Raw genomic sequence first — 24,320 nt, forward strand, 5'->3', positions numbered from 1 at the left:
GCTGGGAGAAGAGCCTGCAGGGGATCCGTGCCCACCTCTCACTGGAAATGGGGCTATCAGGGGCCAGAGAAACGCAGAGCAAACGGACGAAAAACTGGAGCTCTAGCTCACATCTCTTGGCTCAAGTTCTGTCCTCGGCATGATCCTGTCCCGGGATCTGCTCTTCTGGAACCTTCCCACCAAAGTATGGAGCAGCCTGCTTTCCCCAGATAGCTTTTGTTCTCGTTCACCTCACTTTGCATGAATCCCCTTTATGCTGGCTCCTAATTCCCTGCAGAAAAGCCCCTTCCCCAAACGGAGCTACACATGCTGATAGATTAAAAAAATACATCTCAGAGAGAATGCTTTTGAGGTGAGTCACAAAGAACCAAACGTGATGGAAAGACACTCCTGGCTGAGAGCCCTAGCGAATGTGTGAGGCTTAAAATGCAGGATATATTTAGAGGAAAAAAAAAAACTAGTTCCACTTAGAAATTTGGAATCAATAAAGTACAACGTTTTCCATTTTTAAATCAACACAATTTAGTAAGCCCCACAAGGACTCTACTTTGTTCCAATCACTAAAATTGTAAAGGAAGCAGGAATATGGAACAAAAAAACATATATACATAGTTTGTGGGGTCACTGAAGAACAAAGGAAAAAAATAACTTTCAGCCAACTGAATACCATTGTATCTGGCTCTAGAATCCAGGCGGTGACAATGTCAGACAAGGTTTTACATTCGAACACTCACAATGCCTGAAAAGGTAGGAAGACAGTACATGTGCCCCGTAGAAAAATAGAAATGCGATGTCCCTTCTAGAGCTACAATATAATCTAGAAGCACACATTGCTACCTTCAGTGATTCCACAACCCTTTGTGTGGTGCATCACCCACAACACGTGGGTTCCTACCGGGGCAGATACTGATGGCAAATGTTTCCCACACGAGTCTCCATAACCGTCTGAGCCCAGCTCATAACCCCTAATTAATTGCCACTGTGTCTCACTGCAGCCCAAGCTGATGAGCCCCTCAGCCTAGAATTTAAGTGTCACCGTTCCCCATCATAACCCAATGTCCTCTTGTACTGCAGCATCCGCTCTCCTGGCTCATATGACTGATACAGTCAAATATTTCACATCAGTGATTTATAAATTACTCACAACGTGCAACCCAGGAACAACTAGAAACTTGGAGTAGGTGGTTCTCCTGATAAACATTTTTATTCAAGACGGGCAGTTCTGAATGTCGGCGTATTGTTACACAGATCCTTCGACCCACTCGATGTCAACAACATGAATAATGACCTTAAGCTCAATACTGTTCCAGCATGCAGTTTTGTTACTGTCGCGTGTTTGGATTTATTTTGTTTTAATAATAGCACATGTGAATCCCGCTGGTCCAGAGGTAGGACACGTAAGCCCTGGTTGGATCAGTGTGCGATTTCCCAGCAGGAAAACAATGGCAACAATACAACACACACCTGTAACCAAATTACTTCAGCCCCTAACACTCAATTATTGATAAGTTTGGCTACTACATCGTTTAAACTAAAATTTCTAACCAAATTATCACAACTTTTTGCTTTCTATAAATTATATATATATAATATATATGTTTCTATATAATTTTTAATTTTTTTTCAATGTTTATTTATTTTTGGGACAGAGAGAGACAGAGTATGAATGGGGGAGGGGCAGAGAGAGAGGGAGACACAGAATCGGAAACAGGCTCCAGGCTCTGAGCCATCAGCCCAGAGCCTGACGCGGGGCTCGAACTCACGGACCGCGAGATCGTGACCTAGCTGAAGTCGGACGCTCAACTGACTGCGCCACCCAGGCGCCCCTATTTCTATATATAATATAAATATATCTATATATAAGTATTCTATAATATATAGCTCCTATATTATAAAACAGCCTGTGTATATTATATGTGTATATAATATATATAATTACTTCAGCCTATATATACTTATATATATTTATCTATGTATTTACCTATATATATAAAACAGACTATATATATAAAATACATATGTTTCATTTCATATACACGCCAGTACATATATAATTTCAGCGTATATATATATATATATAGACTATATATATAAAATATACATATCACGTATATATTTCACTAAATAATGCTTTAAAAAAACTTCATCCCAAGAGTTATTTTATAGGTGTAATTTTCATTCTCACCTATAGTAACAATTTTGGTAAAATTTGAGAGCTACCTGATGAAGAAGTTTCCAATAAAGGTGCTTGAAATAACACATCTGTCAGCTGATACGCCATTTTTCTCATTTGTCTACATTGTTTTTATGCACACCACTTTGTTCCCCATCCACAAACTTATACATATTCTCTAGAAGAGCTTTGCAAAGGTAAAGTAGCAATACAAGCACACTTTTATTGTCTATCTTTAAGGTCACTCTGTTCTAACATCAATATATGGCTCTCACTGTCTATAAAATGATGTGATAAAATGAATTTGTTTTTTTTCTTAGTTGAATTCCTAAACTACGGAATTAGCAAGCCAAAGGAGGCTACTAGTATTTTTAGAAGCAATCACAAAGTTGTTTCTATGAACTGTAAGCATTTCTTCTGTAACTCCTGTTTCGTACACAAGGAAAATGGTGTGAACTATGACTAACGAAACTGCTTCTCTAAACCAGGTAAGCTCTAAGCACGCTGACTTCTGACTCTATTGTCAAATTGCTAAGCACCCCCCCACCTGGGGAGACTTATAATCAAAAGTTCCCATATACACTCAACATTAACCCAATCTTGCTCTAAATTTCATATTATCAGAGAAAAAAAAGTCTACTAGAAAAAATTTTATGAATGATTATGTGAAAGTAGTTTTAGCAGAGAATAGTTTGTTAGTTTCAGCATTTTCAGATACTATATACATATGCATATATATATTAATAGACGTATAAAACATATATAAACATATGTGTATTAGCATAAATGAAAACATGAGATATATACATACTTATATAAACACCACACAATAAATGTTCAAAAACTAACCATTTCGATTAATACCAGCTTAGGCTTCAATTTTTTTATAGTAGTAAAAATGAAAAAAAACAAGTGAAAAGTAACCCGGCAAGAATATGACAACCAAAGATTTAAAAGGTGGCAGGCATATTCAAGAGAGGAAAGGATTTAAGAAGAAAGAACCCCATCAAGCTGTAAGGCAGACAACTGTGATACGTGGCTTCAACTCATTTGCAGAACTGTAAGATCGAGGTATTAACACAACGTGAATGTATTAATACACTGAATTAGAAATAGCATGCATTTTGCACTCGATCTCTTTTACTTACATTGTATAAAATATCAACTTTATTCTGTTTTCCTCATTTGCTTATCGTTCCCCCAAACAGTCTTCTCTGTTGATTCTAAAATGCAGGTTCCCAGGAGAAGTGTATCTCAATACCGAATCCATGACTGACACCTGCTTGAAGGCCAGTGCGTATGAGCGGAGGGGATGAGCTCTCCAGATCTGAAATGACTCCACTGTGTGCATTACAGCACAACACACTTTTGTTTGCTTACCAAGGTGAAGACGCTGCGTATGCTGGTATAGTCCGGAGACAGAAAACTGAATAAAATGGATTTCTTTTCTCAAGGACTGGAGGACGCACAAGACGCTGACTCTTCCGGATGGTCTCTTGGCGGAAGGAAGTCATGAGCCAGGGCTATTGGAGAACTCTAGAGGGAGTTAGTCCCCGTGAGCTGCGCCAGGAAAAGCCTCACACCTGGCAGCGCTCAACATGAAGGCCTTGAAGGGTGGGGAGAATGTGTCCAGGCAGAGGGAGGGAGGGGACCTGGCAGGGGAGGGGCAATGGCACAGATAGTAAGGTAGGGGCGTGGCCGATGTGGCATCGGCACGGTGCAGCTCTTGCAGAGACCGGCAGTCTGGAAAAGGGTGAGGAATTAGGTTCATCTCAATGGCTGTGGTTGGGCACCAGGGAGGGCAGACCAGCTGCCAGTGGAGACAGACACCGATTCATCAGACGGAACATGGGATGGGAAGGAGAGACAGGCGACACTGGTGTGTGTGTGTGTGTGTGTGTGTGTGTGTGTGTGTGTGTGTGTGTGTAATACAGAGGCCATGACAGTCCATGCTGACTCCTGGGGCACAGAGGGCGTGATACTCCATGCTGACTTGGGGGGCACAGGGGCCATGAAAGTTCATGTGGACTCCTGGGGCACAGAGGGCATGATAGCCCATGCTGACTTGGGGGACACAGAGGCCGTGATATTCTAGGACTTGTACCCCTACTTCTCATCCTTGCAGTGCACAGGATTAGCATCCCAGACCATGGAGTCTTAAAGCATGTCCCCTGCCTCAACCTTGATTTGCATCTTAAGAAGACTTCCAGGTGGCCTGTACCCACACCCCAGTGGGAGAAGCAGATAACACTGAAGAGAAGTCTAAATACTGTGCACCCGGTGCACAAATGCATCACCTTGCCGCAAGGTGCCACCAAAACATGGCGGGCACCTGGAATTTATGGGTAGTCCAGGGAAAAGAGGCAACGGGAACCTAGTGGAGGGCAGCTATGTGCTCAGGGACTAGGAACCAAGGAAGCAGGAGTGCAAACACGAGAGAGTGAGGCAGGAAACATATGGGCAGATCTGTGTGTTTCTGCCTCACAGTAGCACCAATGACCAGAAAGAGTCTATGGTGGGTGTTGATTTCGTTCCTCTCTGACACTAGAATTCCATAAAACTTGTAAAGACTAAATTAAATTCTTTACAAAAGAAACTGGTGTGGACCTAAGATTATTAACAAAGGTCAAATGACTCAACATGATACTACCAATATCTAAACAATCCAGGCATTAGCTGTGGCTTCGGCCACCTTGCTATTAATTCACTTCGTTTGCTTATCCAGCTGACCCTTGAACAGTGTGAGTTTGAACTTCAAGGATCCACTTATACATGGATTCTTTTTTTCTTAATAAAGTACTGTAAATTTATTTTCTCTTCCATATGACTTTCTTCATTACATTTTATTTAACTTAGTTTGTTATAAGAATACAGTCCGTGATACATATGACCTACAAAATATGTGTCTATGTTATCACGTGATAGTAAAGGTGATTTGGACTGGGCTACTGGTGCGTGCGGATTAGGAGGGGCGAGCAAGCAGGAAGGCACTGTGACGCTTCCGTGACCAGCTAGGACAGATGCAGAGGAGGACTGCCTTAGAGTCCACCCCATACAATAGGAGGCTATTTATGAGACGGGCCTCACAGCAATCCACGAAGAGGAGAGAATGGGGCCATCTACCATGGCATTGCTGAGAATAAATGACACAAAATCATTTATGAACCTGCGGCTCAAATCCTTAAAGAATGCAGGGAAATGACCCGGTGGCTGGCCGAGGTCAGATAAGAATGGACACACTGGACCATGTGAGTTTCAGGTGAGGACGATGGGAAGATCAAAGTGGCATTCCAGAAGCGACGGCTGGGCACCAGGAAAGTACACAACCCTGCTTCTGGTCCCCAGGGCAGAAGGCCTGGGGCATGGCCAATTTTATTTCAGAGGTGTTGATGAAAATACAGTAAGTTTGTTCTTCAGGATGTTAAATCACTGTAAAGCCTCAAGGAAGCCCACAGGAAGGAGAGTACAATTTACACTTGAGTTCCCCATGCGGCGGGGTATTTTCCCTTGCTAGGGCTTGTTCTAGATTGTAGACATGCAGTCGTGTGCTCCCAGCTGTGGGCCTCTCTGGGAATTGGCTCAGAGGACTCACTTTATATCAGAGAAGGAGCCACCGGTGGCGATACGTATGGAGCCCACTGGTCTGGTCACACACCACAAAGCTGAGAAGCTCTCCGCCTGGCAGAGTGGCAGATGTCCCTCCAAAGGCATCGCTGTGAAGCCAGCTTGGAGACGACACGGTGGGGATGGGACTCCATTCTCCGGGACAAGGTGACCACCGGAAATCAACGGCCCTACATGTGCTGATCCCCCGCGGGTGGAGAACACGGGCCCGGGAACGGAGCAGTGGAAGCAGGAATAGCTTCCTCCCCTCATCCCAGGACCAACGCTCCCAGGTGTACAGGCGCGGCGGGTCCAGGTTCTTGGGGAAAATGTTTCAGCAGCGGAGACAGGAAGGGCCCCATTACATTTGGTGCCCTACCTGCTGCACCGTCCCTGCAAGAGCTCCATGCCAAGGATTAGCCAGCAAGCAAAAAGCCTTCATACCTGGGGGTCATCGCCCCAAACACGAGCAAAGAAAGGGGCGGAGTGCTGTACACAGTGAGAGAAGGGAAGGGCCCATGGCGGGGGGGGGGGGGGGCATGTCTTTGTGTCCCCTCGCCCACATAGGATAAACAAGGCATGAGTGAGAGGGGTGATCAGGCACCGAGACCCTCAGGGAGGTGGGTCTGGGTCTCCCTGCCTCATCAGCCACCTAGAGCAGCAGAGAGCCTGCGACACAAGGAGAGGGGGATTCAGTGGGGGCAGGAGAGGGGGGCGGCGTGAGGATGGGAGTTTTCCCAGGAAATGAGACCAACTGGACTCCTGGAAAAGCGGCTCCCGGGTGGGCAGAGCTGAGGGCAGACCCCACACTGTCCCACCTGAACATCCTCTGCAGAACAAGGCTGTCATGCTCTGGTTGCGAGGCTCCCCGCTGCACCCCCTCGGGAATCATCCCCCCTGGCTGCCCCCCCTCAGGAATCACCTCCCCCCCTCCCGGCTGCACCCCCTCAGGAATCACCTCCCCCCCTCCCGGCTGCACTCCCTCAGGAATCACCTCCCCCCTTCCTGGCTGCACCCCGTCAGGAATCACCTCCCTGCCCCCGGCTGCACCCCCTCAGGAAATCACCTCCCCCTTTCCCGGCTGCACCCCCTCAGGAATCACCTCCCCCAGTCTCGGCTGCACCCCCTCAGGAATCACCCCCCCTGGCTCCACTCCCTCAGGAATCACCTCCCCCTCCCAGGGCACCCCCAGCCGCAGTGGAAGGGACGGAGCCCTGTCTGCTTGTCCAGTAGAGGAACAGGTGCAGGCTGTCCTGGATCCTGTGCTCCCTGGAGAAGCAGCCAAGGCCCCAGGCACTGCTCAGTGTCCCCCTTTCTCTGCTGGGCCCCCTCCCAGGGGCCCCCAGGGCACGTCCCCTCCCACACAAATCCCCACCCACCCTCAGCTTCCAGGACAAAGGCTGCTTCGTGGTAGATGTGAACCAGGCGCTGGAAGAAGGTTTTGTGGGCACTTGAGATACAAGACCGTATCTGTGGTGAAGAACGCTGAGTGCTAGCACTGCTCGGTGAGGCGTGCCTGGGGATTTGCGCAGAATTGACACCAAAGTTTACCTGAAGCTACTTCACGCAGCTTTCCCTTGTCTTAAGGGTTTCAGGAACCGCTGTGCTGTTCTGACAGGCACGCTGCTGCCTGACTCTGGGTAGCGTATCTCCCTCACACTAATGGCCAGGGGCTGGAGCTCAGGGTCCACATGGACCGGCGGGCTTTCCTCTGTTCAGAGGCCACACACTGTGCATCTAATTTCACATGGGCTCCTTTTAAATGCGCAGATACACAGATGATGAGGAAGCGTCTGTGCCGAGAAACTGGATTAAATCCAACGATACAGCAGAGAAACACTGTATTGGTCAGGGGTCCCCAGAGAAACTAAGCCAAGAGGATGTCTGTATATCTATCTATCTGTCTGTCTATCTATCATACCTATCTACCATATCTATCTATCATATCTATCAATCATACCTATCCCTCTATGTATCTGTCATATGTATCTATCTACCATATCCGTATGTCTATCATATCCGGTTACCATACCTATCAAATCTATCCTATCCATCTACCCATCTATCTACCTCTCATCTGTCTACCTACCCTATGTATCGTATCTACCTACAATATCTATCATATCTACCTACCATATGTACGGATCATATCGAATCTATCTACCATAACTGTATATCATATCTAGCTATCCTGTCTGCCTACCCACCTACCCACCCACCTACCTATCTCACCTGATCTATAGACAGAGATGACTGTAAGGAATCGGCTCACATGATTAGGGAGGCTGAGATGTCCAGACCCAGGCGCCCCAACGGTGTAAGAGCCAATCCAAATCCGAGTCTGCATGCTGGGGATGGAGGTCCCGGGTTCCAGCTCAAAGCCTGTCAGGCAGAGAGACGAGCTGTCCTTCACTCAGCCTGCTGCCCTACAGGCTCACTTGACGGGGCTTCGCTTCATCATACTTTGCAGACACAGTATTATTGTTATAATTTTTTACAAATTAAACGTCTGTGGCAACTACGCATCGAGCTCTTCTACAGGCACCACTCGTTCTAACAGCATTTGCTCACTTCATGTCTGTGTCACATTTTGGTAAATCTTGCCACAGTTCCATTTTTTTTCATGATTCTATCTGTTATGTGATCTATAATCTATGATTACGACTTGCTGAACGAAAGCTGAGGTGACGGCTAGTACTTTTTAACAATAAAGTATTTTTTAATTAAGTTGTAGACGAACACTGACTTTGAGATCTAATGCTATTAGGCACTTAGTAGATTATGGTATAGTGTAAACATAACTTCGGTATGCAGTGAGAAACCAAAAAACCTCATTTGCCTTGGCCTTACTGCGATGTTTGTTTTATCACGGTGGTCTGGAACTGAACCCACAAGATCTCCAAGGTATGACTGTAGTCAATCCTTTGACTGATCGGACGAGGCCCACCCACACTGGGGAGGCAAAGTGCTTTACCCAGTCGACTAATTCAAAATTTAGCCTCCTCCCAAAACAGCCTTGCAGACACACCCAGAATAATGTCCGATGAGGTGTGCGGGCCTCCTGGCCCAGTCAAGGTGACACGTAAAATTAACCATCACAAGCATCTTGAACATTACACATCCATGGTGTGTCTGTAGTACAGCCCGCCAAGACAGCAGGCATGCTGCTGTGCGACCGTCCTCTGTTCCCCTGTACTCAGTGCTCCATGGAGCACCACCTCCCGCTCAGCACAAACGCAGAGGCCCGAGTACAGGAGGAAAGGCCAAGCACATCGTCACCCACTCCCATTTACAAAGCGTTCACTGCACACAGGAGATAGTTCTGTTTCTGTACAAAACAGAAATGCTGAACTCAAATTATTTTACTGAAATAACTCTGAGTGCGAGCCTAAAATAGATCTTGTTTTTACCACACGGCAGCACATCACAGGGAACATTTCCTTTAATTTACCCCCTGCTAAAATTTAAATAGCTATGGCAAATTGCATAAAACATGATTTGTGGGAGTGCAGTTCATCAACATGTGTGACGGATACCAACTGAACGTTATTTCTGTGACAAAACAGACCCAGTTAGTCCACGTGAGTGTAGGAGGCGAAGCCGTAAAATGCGGGCCACCACTATAGCAAACTCCTAACTGTTCAGATACGATATCCAGGCAATGAGTTTGCTTCTTGGCAACCCTCCTCAGTGCTAGAAGTGGCAATGGTCATGAACTTCATTGAGAATAGATTATTTTCCTTTCCTTTCTAGTCCATAACAACAATATGCTAAATGCGTATTTTAAATGTATACAATGGCATGGTCTATTATACTATAATAATATTTAAAAATAATTTTAATGTATTATTAAATGTAAGATTGGTTTACAAAACATTTTTTTGATTCTCAGTACTTACTTTTGTAACTTATAATAAGTAATTTAAAGTATAGAGTGGAAAAACTATGTACTAAACCTATGTTAGATTTCCATATGTTACTTTATATGTATATTTTTTCATATATATTGCTTATATGATTTACACATCTATAACATACATATATATGAGTTATATAGATTATTTAAGTATTTGTAGACTATATGTATAATCATAAAATTATATAATAATTATACATACATTAAGACTTATACGGTTTGTTTAATAGGCTAGTATGGCTTTAGACAGCTGCACTATAATTATTTATACCATATTTTTTTATCTTTTGGATTTTTGAACAGGTTATACATATACAAAAGTTTTAAATAAACCTTTAAACAAAATATCTCCCTTCCCCTCCATCACTTTCTCAGATATCTAACATACTTCCCTAAAACACTGTCATTTTTTTACACTTTACAAGATACGTTCTCCAATAATTTTCTTTTTTTTTTTATGTTTACTTACTTTAGTTTTGACAGAGAGAGAGCACAAATGAGGAAGAGATAGAGAGAAGAGGGAGACACAGAATCTGAAGCAGGCTCCAGGCTGAGTTGTCAGCACAGAGCCCGACATGGGGCTCGAACTCACGGACCATGAGATCATGACCTGAGCCAAAGTCGGTCGTTTAACTGACTGAGCCACCCAGGCGCCCCTCCAATAATTTTCTTATGGTAAATTATGAGTTAGCATACTGTCTCTCTTCTCTCTCTCTCCATATATATATATATATATATATATATATATATATATATATATATATATATGTGTGTGTGTGTGTGTATATGCATATATATGTATATATATATGTATATATATGTGTATATATATAAATTTATGTTTATAATTTACATTAGTTGATATTTTTTTTGCTGCTCTTGAATCATCGGTGGTGTTCATGTTTGTATTTTAGCCTCCAAGTTTTGCTCTGTTCTCCCCTTGAAAGTCTGTGATTCCCAAGGAGAGCCAGGCTGTCCTCTGTGCCTCCCCTCATCGGTTAATGTAACACAAACTCTTCATCTAAAGACAGAGTTCATCAAGCATACTATGCAGGCATCTTGAGGGGAGGCCATCCGGGCCAATGTCTCCATGGGGTCACAGCTGGGAGCAAATACAGAGAAGTGGGGCTCCCCCGGGACTAAGAACCAGTGTGTTGGTGGTACACAGGTAGCTGGGATGGACCCCAGGTTCTCCCACATGAAACCACCTCAACATCACTGTGTGCGGGGGGGGGGGGGGGGGGGGACCAGGAGAGCATCTATCAGGCAGCTCCTGTGACAGAGAGCACTGTCCAAAGCAGCAGAGGCCATGGGCGTCTCACGGTAACAAGTGTGATGCAAGATCTGAGGACCCCAAACCTTTCGTATCCCCTAGAACACCTGGGGAATTCTTAACCTCTTGGTGCGAGGGGGGTGACGGGCAGGTAGCAGGTAATGTGGGGCCCCTCCAATCATAGCATGCTGTTAGGATGTTGTCTCTGAAGAAATTCAAGTTGATTTTAAAATAAGAGAATGTGGCATTTCTTGCACATCAAGGTTCCTCTGGGGTTTGTAGATGAAGAGACAAGCCAAGATTTCAGACATGGTGTTATGTGCATTGAAAATTCTGGAAGGATACATAAGGAAAAGCTGAGAGCCACTGCCTTTAAGGAAGTTTCCTGGCCAAGTCAGAAGGTGAAGAGAAAGGACATTCACTATCCTTACATATTTTATCATGAGCTCTAATATTTATTTATATAATGAAAAGCCTTACTTATAGAAAAATCTCAGAATTAACAAGAAAAATGTGTATGAAAATAATGGCTAGCATTTCTCATTCTATGTGCTATGGGATTTCCATGTTTTAAGTCGTGAGTTCTACAACGAGACTTATGAAGGAAATGTCATTACTATGCTCTCCCTTTTTTCTACATGAGGAAGCTGACACCCTTTAAATAACCTGGCCTAAGTTATAAAGCTAGCAGATGGGAGAGCATATACCCAGGGTAGTCTGGCTTCACATCCTGTATTCTCAAACACCTCACTATGTTAGCTAAGACCACGCATATCAACACCCAGAAAGTTAAGTCATATGTGATTATCAGCTCTATGAATTTTTTCTGACAATGCAATTCACAAATATCTATTAGTTTAAAGAAAATAATGCAATTATTTATATTTTTGACAATCACCTTTACACACGGTTTTTATCATTAATTGTTATTTTAATATAGCACTCTGGAAATACCAACTTCTAGAATGTGAATATCTTCTTTTGATGTAGAACATTCTCTAGAATGTTTAAATCCTCAAATCTTGTATTAGTTATTTGTTTTCATTATCCTTCTGACTTTGGAACGTTATTTGGTCAAAAGATAACATGTGGCCTTGAACTGGAGATCTTTCAAGGGTTGATGGCCGTCCACGTTTCCATAACATCTCAGGGTATAGTGATTAATAGACTATTGGGATTGTAAACAGAGTACTGATTACAGCTAAATGCAGTTAGAATTAATGCTGTGCGGTCATTCAAACTGAAATACGACACGTGGAAGAATATTTATATTTTAATCGAGAATACTTTCATTTCTTAATAGTCAAGGATCCACAGTTTAGCAAGGATGCCAGTCCCTCTCGGCTTCACACTAGAAACCTTAGGATGTGTGTCTTACTACTGCTGGAGTTAATTCCTGCAATTTTCCCTGTTGGGAAGTGTTTGCTATTTCACTGAGGCTCTTAGATTTCACCAAAGGAAGTAGCGAGTATAGGTCATGTGGAAAGGATTACACCTCTACTGTGCTATCTTGAATAACTGTACAGTCATGTAGAAGTTCAATTAAAGGTCAAGTCGAAATATCCAAATGTCAGGAAGGATTCAGCAATTATCTGTGCATTCTAGTCCTAACCTTTGTGTGGGGTGTGCAACAGAATTTCTTATTAAGAAAAGCCATCAGTTCCCCATCCCATCCGATGTTTCCACCAAGGAGGAATCTTGCACAGTTTACAGGTAAGTAAGGATGCTGGTGCTGGGCCCGCCTCACCCCGGAAGTCTTCAGTGCCGCGACTACTTCCGCTCACAAGGAGGGTGCAGCCATGCAATGATATGTTCACTTGAGCTCAGGACACCGTCACTGTCACCCTGCTTATGGTCTTGGGTTGTAAGACGCTTTTTAATGACCTGTCTCAGTGGTCTTGCTATGCAATAACTTCTCAGTACACTTTGTCAGTTCCTGAATTCTCTACGGCGCACAATTAGAAGACACGGCATTCTATCTCTTTGCTCAAATCCCCAGAGTAAAAGTGAAGACAATAAAATCCCATCTCTGCAGATTGATTTGTCTAGTTTTCATCAGTACATGCATGTACATATCATGTTAAAGATTTTAATAAACTCAGCAACTGACGAAGGAACCACTAAGACATTTGAAGAACCATTTCACAAGAGAACTCAAAGAACAGACACAGACAATTAGCAATGCTGACATGAGTTTTATAAGAGACCCTAAAGTCATCTATACCCACTGGGCGACAATCGATCGTGTCCTGTCTACACAGAGTTCACAAGTGTGTCTGTAGTCAGGGATCACCTGCCCTATTATCAGTTTCCTACAACTTTCTGAGTAGTAAAACAGTTCAAGGAAAATGATGGGCACAGATCACTACTTCATCCGTTAACCACTTAGAGTGAGCTGGGCTTTGAAAAAATAAGTAGTGACATACACACACACACACACACACACATATACATATATACACATATACATACACATATATACATAATACATATATATATATTTTTTTTTTTTTGCCAAGGCCGACTTCAAAAGTTTTTCTGACAGTAATTTACAAATTAATTCTTTCTTTTTAACAGCTCCCCTCGAGTAAAATAATCCAAATAAAATTGCCACCATTTTTACTGTATTACAGTACTTTGTATCATTTCTTAGTTCCCTAAAATTTTGAAACTTACGGAAAGTATTTAAACTTTGAAAATGGAAATAGGTAAAACACAGATTTATGCTTTATTCTAAATGGCTACAGTATATTTTCTTAGATTATAGTTTAAATAGTTTCTTTGTAATAATTGTTTTTTTTTGTATTAATAAAAATATATGATTGGGTGTATTTTATTTATTTTTATTTATTTATTTTTGAGATAGAGACAGAGTGCAAGTAGGGGAGGGACAGAGAGAGAGGGAGACACAGAATCCAAAGCAGGATCCAGGCTCTGAGCCGTCAGCACAGAGCCCGATGCGGGGCTCGAACTCATGAACTGTGAGATCATGACCTGAAGTCAGACACTTAACCAACTGAGCCACCCAGGCACCCCTGATTGGGTTTAAAATGTAATTTCCTGGTTATTTTGATAAAGCGACTATCTGTTCACAGGCATGTGCATACAGTATAAGGTTGACCTTGAGAAGACTTCTCTTGACTTACATTCAAGACAGTAACAGGTTCTCAATCTTGTTAAAAGTAACTTCAAATCAGTTTGTGGCTCACTGAATGTATGGCAGTGTATGCAAGTGACAACTTAAATATATCTTTTAAAGTTTCATAATTAAGTAGTTTTATAAATTAATTTATAAAACTTTTTAATATGAGATAATTTTATTGTATCTGGGGACACATATTTAATCTCTTAGCACAAGAGAACAATTTCTTTCTCTTTGTCAAACACATACAAGATCTACATTGAAGACAGAGGATTTGCACCCATCATTTGTATAATCCGAAATGAAGAATTTAACATGCTCCCAAGCCTCTTTCATGTTTCTTTCTTGAGTCAAACTATTTGATTGTTGATCTAGAGAACACCAAAGTGTGTCATGAAAGGAAAATGGTGTGTGTGTGTGTGTATTGCCAGGTAAAACAGATGTGCCTATCTATAGCTATTTTAGGTGCCCTGAGGTCTGGATAGTATGAAGATCAATTTTCTTCTTTGTACTCTGAACAATGATTCTCTCTCTCCCTTAGTGCACACTCCATTCTTTGCCATCTCCGGAACGTAGGAGGGATCAGCCAAAGCATTGTGGTGTGCTCTGAGGCACTGAAGAGATGCCTTTGACTGCCGCCCATTCTGCTCCCGAACAGACATGTACAGGTGGGGTTATGGGAACTAAATCTCAGAAGACCCCAAATGAGAGGCAAGCTGGTTGATCTAGTTGTTTGGGGGGGGGGGAGAGTGGGAAAGAATTCTTCTTTTCTCTCTTGGAACCAAGACAGAAGTCTACTTTTTAAAGAAGTAATTATTGAATAAAGACTTGTGGATGGGTCTAGTGTCTGGGAGCACAGTAGGAATGTCACTCATTTCCCAAATGATATTTAAGGATACTTGAGCAGAGGGAGGACCGGGCGGAGGCTGACAACCAGGCAGCTACATCTCAAACCAATCCTTAAGTCAAGAGCAAAATATCTGGGAGGTTTATAAAAGTTTACAAATAGAGATCATCTCAGGTTTTTTATACTGTTCTTTCTACTTCTGTTTCCATTATAAAATTTTGCACAATAGTTGTTTTAAATACCAATCTGTATGTTAAGGTTAAAAGATATCTCTTTCCTACGAAATCCTCCCACATGAAACAATGAAGGTAGAGCAATACAGTGGGGATATTTTTAAAGATGCACCAGACTAAACACGATGCCTTGGTTTATGAGAACACAGAGCCATAGTGCATGATGGAAAACCACTCGCTGAGACAACGGCACCTGCATGTGAATTCAGAGGTGAAGCCAGCATCTCCAGAGTAATTATAACTCACAAATCCCGGACAACATTTATTTTTCTCCTACACCTGAACTCAGAGTAGTATTTTCCTCCAAGTTCATGTAGATTTCTGTTCTCCATGAAAAATAAACAACAACACACACACATTTTTGTATGAGTGTCTATGTAATGAAGCTTAATTAAATTAACGCAACTCCAAGGCATACTCTGTTCAAAATATTTCCCTTAGTCATAACCATAACATCTCCCTCTCAAAGAGATAAAATGCCAATATCCACAAGCATAAAAATGTTTCATAGCTTGTGTTTCGTACTTAGTGTTGCTCTTTATTTTGACCTAATGATGGCACACGTCATGGCAAGCTAGGCTTTCCACAAGTTAAAAGTTCTTTGCAAAAAGACCTATAAGTAGGGTTCTAATTAAGGAAGTTGCAAGTAATTAGTCCCTATTTTTAAACATTATTGTGACATTCCAAATTTACTTATGTCTAACTCACTGAGAATGGTCCTTGGCCACTGCACGCATGCTAGTTTCAGGGGTCGGCAAGCGCGTCGCGGCCATACCTTGGTAAACAGCTTTAAATCCAGGCGAGGCGATGCTGTCATCAGACTGCAGGTGCAGCCACATCTGGTTGCTCATGCTCACAATCAGGTCAGGAACACTGGAGCCAGTGAGTCTGGACAGGACAGAAATGTTGAAACCGTTATTTGAATCGCCAAATATCTCTACTTTTGCTTTGAAGGTCTTGCTGCTTAAACAAACGAGTACAGGTATATACACCGTAAGACCTTGCTTCAAAGAATCCATAGCCACTTGTAATGTGTATTTATACTTCAGCTTCAATATTACAGCCGTTGTACAGTAATTATTCTTCTGTGATCGAATTTTGTATCTTTCATTTTAAAAACTGACTTAGGGTGACGAACCGCCCTTAGTGTCTGGAGCAGAAGTCCTACTCTAGGTGCAGGACGATGAGTGCTAAATCCGGAACCCGTGGTCATCCCGTGTGACGGACGGATATCTCTTACTGCTGTATGGTTGTACAACATCACACCATCGACACGGAAACATCCCTAAGCTGAGAAGTGTTCTGATTCATTCACATAATGCTCAGATTGTTTAGTTTCAATTATCATGTACCTTACCACACCATCTCTTTTAGAAACACATCGTAGGATGGAATATTATTCAGCACTAACAAGAAATGAGCGATTTTATCAAGCCATGAAAAAGAACTTGAAAAGCTGCATACTGTACGATTCCAACTCTATGAAATTATAGAAAAGGATATATATATGTGTGTGTGTGTGTGTACATACACACATACATACACACACATATGCACATAAATATACACACATACATATATGTACACACACACGTACACACACACACACATACATATATATAAAACCAAAAGTAACCATACATTAAGAGAATATCAACAAGAAGTGTGTGCATAGCTGAAACAGATTTGGCAAGTGTACTGAACTTTCACTCTGCATATTAATGTCTAGGTCACACCAAATGGAAGTTTCAATGAAACAATCATTGGGCATTAATAAAACAGTCACATAGTGGCTGCTGTCAGCCAGTGAAAAGAAACACTAAATCCATTGACTGAATTCAACACGCTGACAAAAAGCATGCCGAAATAGAAAAAGTGTAAGAAAAAAATCAATTCAACCAAAATAAATGTCTCTAATCAAATAGGAAGCTCTGCTTTCAGCAAAGTACTTTCGGGAATAGGAACACATGATTCGCCCCATCAATCGTATCATTTGTCTATCAACCCAACACGCTCACCTTGGGCGGTACAGAGAGCCTGATTGCTCAAAGGCAGATGAACAATAGTCATTACATATGAAGTAGCTCATGCAGTTACACACAAATTGAAAAAAAAAAGAATTACAGTGAGTGATGTGCAGGTGAGTGATGTGCAGTCACTAAAAACATATTTCTTTTTGAAGACTGTTTCTTTGTTAGAGAGATTGCTCTCTTATATTTGGTGTCATATTTGCTTGTTTGGTTCGAAGAGAGTTGTTTTTCTTCCCTTTGCATGCATTTTATCGAAACGTAACATATCAGAAAGTGCACAGAACATAAATGTCAAGTGTAAATGTCTATTTACTTTGACTTATGACTATAAAGCTATAATATTTCTTCTTCTTTTTGTTAGTTCTTACAAGGAATACCTTTTCCTAATCTTTTACTTTCAACCTACTCTACTATATGCATTTCATGTTTGCCTCTTGAAAGCAGCATATAATTGTGTTGTATTCTTTTTAATTATTTTATTTATATTATTTTATCTCATCAGAGAATTTTGACTTTTATTTAGAATATGATTTAATGATAAATTAGTTTTTTGTTTTTCCTCTTGTCAATTATATTTTTTATTTTTTTACTTTAAAATTTTATTTTTTTATATTTTTAATATACATCTAAGTTAGCATATGGTGCAACAATGATTTCAGGAGTAGATTCCTTAATGCCCCTTACTTGTTTAGCCCACCCCCCCCCAACCTCTCCAGTAACCCTCTGTTTGTTCTCCATATTTAGAAGTCTCTTATGTTTTTCCCCCTCCTTGTTTTTATATTATTTTTGTTTCCCTTCCCTTATGTTCATCTGTTTTGTCTCTTAAAGTCCTCATATTAGTGAAGTCATATGATATTTGTCTTTCTCTAATTTCTCTCAGCATAATACCCTCCAGTTCCATCTACGTAGTTGCAAATGGCAAGATTTCATTCTTTTTGATTGCTGAATAATACTCCATTGTGTGTGTGTGTGTGTGTGTGTGTGTGTGTGTGTGTGTGTGTGTGTGTGTATAGGCTCTTTACATACTTTGGCTATTGCTGATAGTGCTGCTATAAACATTGGGGTACATGTGTCCCTTCAAAACAGCACACCTGTATCCTTTGGGTAAATGCCTAGTAGTGCAATTTCTGGTTTGTAGGACAGTTCTATTTTTAACTTTTTGAGGAACCTCCATACTGTTTTCCAGAGTGGCTGCACCAACTGGCATTCCCACCAACAATGCAAAAGAGATCCTCTTTCTCCGCATCCTCGCCAACATCTATTGTTGCCTAAGTTGTTAATGTTAGCCATTCTGACAGGTGTGAGGTGGTATCTCATTGTGGTATTTCCCTGATGATGAGTGATGCTGAGAATTTTTTCATGTGTCAGTTGGCCATCTAGATGTCTTCTTTGGAGAAGTGTCTATTCATGTCTTTTGCCCATTTCTTCACTGGATTATTTGTTTTTCTTGGTGTTGAGTTTGGTAAGTTCTTTATAGATTTTGGGTACTGATTCTACCTGATATGTCACTTGCAAATATCTTCTCCCATTCCGTTGGTTGCCTTTTAGTTTTGCTGATTGTTTCCTTTGCTGTGCAGAAGCTTTTTATTTTGATGAGGTCCCAGTAGTTCATTTTTGATTTTGTTTCCCTTGCCTCTGGAGACATGTTGAGTAAGAAGTTGCTGCGAGCAAGATCAAAGAGGTTTTTGCCTGCTTTCTCCTCAAGGATTTTGATGGCTTCCTGTCTGACATTGAGGTCTTTCATCCATTTTGAGTTTATTTTTGTGGCTGGTGTAAGAAAGTGGTCCAAGTTCATTTTTCTGCATGTCGCTGTCCAGTTTTCCCAGCACCACTTGCTGAAGAGACTGTCTTTATTCCACTGGATATTCTTTCCTGCTTTGTCAAAGATGAGTTGGCCATACGTTTGTGGGTCCATTTCTGGGTTCTCTATTCTGTTCCATTGATCTGAGTGTCTGTTTTTGTGCCAACTTTTAAATTTTTTTATGTTTATTTTTGAATGTGAGAGAGACAGAGTGTGAGTGCGGAAGGGGCAGAGAGAAAGGGGACACAGAATCCAAAGCAGGCTCCAGACTCTGAGCCGTCAGCACAGAGCCCAACGCGGGGCTCGAACTCACAAATCATGAGATCATGACCTGAGCTGAAGTCGGATGCTTAACCAACTGAGCCACCCAGGTGTCCCTGGTCAATTATTTTTTAATTAAATCTCTTACTTAATAGCTTTTCTCTCCCCCAACACTTCAAATATGTTATTCTGTTGTCTTTTTACCTTTTTTGTTTATACTGAGAAGCACTCTATCAATCCTATATTTGCTCTTTTGAAAATAATATTCATTTGCTTATGCTGCTTTTAAGATATTTCTTCATCCTGTTTTTCAGGAGATTTATTGTAATGTGCCAGTATGAGGATTTCTTTGTATTATCCTCCCTGGCTTATGGAATTGCTTGAATCTCTACCTAGATGTCTATTGTCAGTATTGGAAAATTGTTAGTGGTCGTGTTTTTGAATACTGGTTATGTCCTATTTTCTCTCAATTTCTTTCTTCCAGAACTCCAAATGTACACACACTTTCTGTACATTATTTTCTCCTGATTCAGCTGGGATTTTTTTATTAAACCATCTTCTGGTTCCAATCATATAGATTAATTATAGTGGATAATGTATCTTGCAATTCTTAAACTTCCATTTGACTTGTTATAGATTATAGTTTTCTGGCAAAATTCTTGATTATTTCACTTATCTTTTAAACACATGCACCATAGTTAACTGTCAGAGTCCTGAATGATAACTGCTATGTCAGGATATCTTGCTCCTTATCTGTCCCCTCCCTCTTGGTTGCAGACATTGCACACTGTTTCTGGACACTTCCGGTAATTTTTGATTGAATGTCAGACCTTGTGCATAAGCCATGCTAGAGGTTCTGTATGTTGTGACCTTCCACTGGGAGTATTTAATGTTCTTCTGGGAGCAAAGTGACCACTTTGACCCATTCCGTCACTGGAATGATTCACAGCTGCATTTCAGGCATGTGATTTTCCTAGTGCTTATCCCCTTCTGTGTCACAACCCAGAGAACACGGTTTTTAGTAGTAGATCTTCTCCTTGAAACAACAGGTCTGAGACACCTTTGTTTCCTTAGCACTGAAAATTCCAAAAGTTCTGCTGAGCTCTGTAGACCAGTTGCAGCAAAGTTTTGCTTGGGCTCATTCCTTCTGATTCCTGGAAAGTTGGTCTTAGGCAAATACATCAAGGACCAAAGTCCAGCAGATGCCAGGTTCACATCCCCATGATTCCCTTTCCCTTGACATCCTGGACCCTCAAGTCCTCACAGCTTTGATAGCCCCTTGACACAGCTTTGATAGCCCAATTCAGGGTCCCCCATATCCCGCGTCTCCCAAAACCACATTCCCTGGGTCACAGACACCTGTTTGCCAGGATGCCCTAAACTGAGAGTCAGACAATGCCCCCAGAAAAGTGATTTGTGAAATCCAAGATTCACCTTCATGCATATCTGTTCTCCCTTGATTTCTGTCTTCTAAAATCCTGGCTACCTTATATTATTCTCTTATGCCTTAAAATTTCTGCTCATTCATTACTGTAATCAGCTCTCATAACTTCTCGGTTAGAGGTTTGGTCGAGTATTTCTGGAGGAAAGGGGGGGTTCCAGTTGCTCATTTTTTATATGACTTATTTCTCTTCCTTTATTTCTCTTGGATAACATTTTCTAGACTATATGAATATAAGAAGGGAAGTCTGATCTTACTCAGAGCCATTACAAACAGATACTTGTTGTACCTTAAGTTAAATTCACTGCGCTGGGTAAGAAAACGAAGAGAAAAGAACAAGTATCATTTTGTTGTAAAGTTTACACAAACGTAAGAAAGAAAGTATTATAACCTTTGGTTTTTCTTATACTCTAACATATTGGCTTTTAAGTTACATGCAAGGTAAGTGGAGGAGAGTGCTTTTTTTCTTCTTTTTCTTTTTCACTGAAGTACAGTTGCCATACAACGTTATATTAGTTTCACGTGTACATCATAGTGATTTAACAACTCTACACATTATGCAACGCTCACTAGCACTAAGTCTAGTTACCATCTTGATTTACGTTCCCCACTGCCACTCTCTAATCACCCGTTACACCCCCCGCGACCTTGAGATTCATGACATGACTCTACCTCACTGCTCATGTCTGTCATCACCTCCCTGCAACTCACTGGCTGACGGCCATCTCTACCCGTGGATGGTCAGAGTGTCCACATGGATAATTCTGGCACACAATTCATGGTTCCTTGATCCTTTCAACCCCAGTGACGCCCCCCTCCCCCGCTCTCAGACAGTGCAACTGCCCTCATGCTTGGTACTTTGCTATACTTTGTATCATCCTAACCGCTCTCTCTGGCCACATCTACATGTGATGTGAACTGTCATGTGCTTGCGCCCCACTGAAACCCACTCTTTAAATTCCTGGGGCCTCTATCATTGACGTCATTATATTTTGCATGCTGTGGACAATGCAGCTGATACTCTGATGCAATGTCTCAGCCGTCCCTGCCAGCACTCTTGAAATTCTTACCATCTTCCATGGATCTAATAAGACCCAACAAGCCCCTCTATCTTCCTGTAAGTTGATGAAGAATTCGCTGACTCACACCAGTATGTCTGGACCTGTGATCTCCAGATTCCCGCCAGCCACTCAATAAACACTCTTTCCCTGGGCCACATTCGGTGTCTTTTCCCTTCACGTGCCACTAGCTGATATCCCAAACTATCTCCACCTTTCTCAAGCTCCCTCCCAATCTATTTCCCTTTATCTCTGAAGAGAACTTTATTTGCAAATATAGGAGGAAGAACATGGAAGCAATCAGACAGGAACTACCTGCCTCTCAGAGTCTCTTAAATCCCCCCTCATAGCATCAACCACCTCGTCACGAGAAGTAGAGCGTGAGAGTGCCTTCTCCCCACCACCCGTTCATCACTAAGTCCTACTAATCACACCGCGTCCTTCTCTCTGTCTCCACTTTTTCGGTTTGAGCGCTGATTTTCCCAAAGCAGCATCACGGAGGCAGCCTCCTAACGGCCTCCTGGCTCTGTAGTCCTTTCCCGTCTAAGGCACTGGAATTAACTTTAAGTTGTCAAAACCTGAACTACCATGTAGAAAATGTTCACACATTGAAAAGACCTATGTTGCCAAATTTACTACATCAGAAATACTTCTGGTGAATATATTTGAATTTCTTGTACTTATGCACTGGATGTTATTTTATTTCCATCTACGTCAGTCTGTTGATTCACATGAGCTGCACATGAGCTGGTGCAGGGCTACACTTCCCACAAAGTTCATTCAATCCAAAATCAGATTAGGATTTGTACTTCTCTTTAGAATTTAAGCCTGCTACTTATTTAACTGGTTTATTTATGAAAAGGATTGTGAGATGGTAGTCACAATATTTTAAAATAATTATTTTAACATTATTTAATGCTTTTAAAAATTACTTAAAAAATCTTAAAGTACTTTTGTGTTAGATTTTTTATCTTAAATTTCATTTTACAACCATTTAAAACAAAGGAAAAGAGTTTCCTTCCTGTTCTTTTGTCATGTTTCTGGAACTATTTCCATTTCCTGGCACTGAAAAATGAATTTTTAGAAACAAAAAGCAAATGTTATTGTGACCCCTGCGACTGCTTATCTGTTTAAACAGAATTTTTTCAATTATTAGTACCTGAAAAATAAAATAGATGTTTGTTTTGATAAAATACTTTAATAGTCAGCCTAACTATATCATTTTAATCACTTTTTTAAAAACAGCTTCATTTCTTCCTAAATTGACTTTATAATACACAATATTTTGGTTTAAAACTAAAGATAAAATGATTCTAATGAAATACTAAGTAATTTGACTTACTTGTTAGAAAACTACAATAAAATTTTCTTTTGAGAAAAAAGCCATTGTATTGCAGGTTCCCAGCTTCCTCTTGCCCTCTGTCTCTACAGTGGAATTTCCAACCTCCACACATATTGTGCTCCACGCAGCCATATTGACCTGTGTAACCAGTCTCCAAAAATACTGGCAGTTCTCGACCTCTAGGTGTTTGGTAACTGACATCACTACCTAGGATGCCCATTCTTCTTGCAGAGCAGCTAAGAATTCTTAAAGATTTGAGGGTTCTCACTAGGCATTTCTTAACTCCCTTAGACAATGGAAGATTTTTTTTTTTCTCTGACCATTGTAGAATTCTGCATATGCCTCATTTAAGTCAAACATATCATAGGCACCTACTTCAACATCTGTTTCCTACTGAATTCTGAATTTCCCTGAGTGCAAACTTATATCTTGGTCTTTTTATCCCAGACTCTGGCATATAACATTCAAAATTTTTGGAGTAAACACATCAATAAAAAATATAAATTAACAACCATCATTAAAATTTGCTAAATAGCCACATGTTTAAATTTTATACGAATATTTCCAAATGATGAGTGAAATCTTTATTGTATCCTAGAATATCCAGGACTTGGTTTTTAGGGTTCTGTTACAGCTCTGTTATGAATTCACCCTTAATTTTCAATAATTCTTTTGCCTCTAAGCTTCCTCATCTGTGAAATAATTGCATTTAATCATATAAAAGGAGTTGTGGAAATCTAACATTCTATGAATTTCTGATAGATTTCAGAGAAGACAGAGTCAGCTTGCATGAAGCGGTTTGATATGTCTTCTGTAGTCAGTCCCCATGTTGAATGGAAATAGGCAGGAAGTTCCACTATATTAAATGATCAGGCCAGGAAGAAATAAATGACTTTGATTATATATTTGTTCCTTGGCTACAACCAGGGCACACTGAGTTGAGAAAAACCTCAACTCAAAATCTCAACTCCTTCATATGAAAGTGGGTCAAAACCATAATTGTACCCACAGGACACAGTGACTTCATGACGTTTTGACAGCTGGTAATGATACCATCTATAGGACAGCAGTCTCATTTCTGAACAGATCTCTTCTTCAGCCCTTGTGAAAAGGTTCAACAGTTCTGTCCGTACATACATGACATGTGTCTGCTAGAAAGGGTGGCTAAGCCAATCACATCAATGTCCACGCAATGTAATC

The 24,320-nt window shown here is 41.2% G+C and overlaps 1 protein-coding gene across 5 annotated transcripts in view; it reads right to left on the bottom strand.

Moving 5' to 3' along the window:
* CSMD1 (CUB and Sushi multiple domains 1) overlaps nucleotides 1–24,320 on the bottom strand; it is a 2,044,057-nt gene that overhangs the window by 450,605 nt on the left and 1,569,132 nt on the right. For all 5 annotated transcript variants that reach the window (XM_086703086.1, XM_086703088.1, XM_086703085.1 and 2 more), the window contains one exon: nucleotides 15,963–16,075. In XM_086703086.1, the coding sequence (XP_086559212.1) occupies nucleotides 15,963–16,075 (113 nt within the window). The remainder of the gene's footprint in view (nucleotides 1–15,962; nucleotides 16,076–24,320) is intronic.

This window comes from Puma concolor, chromosome B1, assembly GCF_028749965.1.
Source record: "Puma concolor isolate L17-30 chromosome B1, mPumCon1.1.hap2, whole genome shotgun sequence".
NCBI lineage: Eukaryota > Metazoa > Chordata > Mammalia > Carnivora > Felidae > Puma > Puma concolor.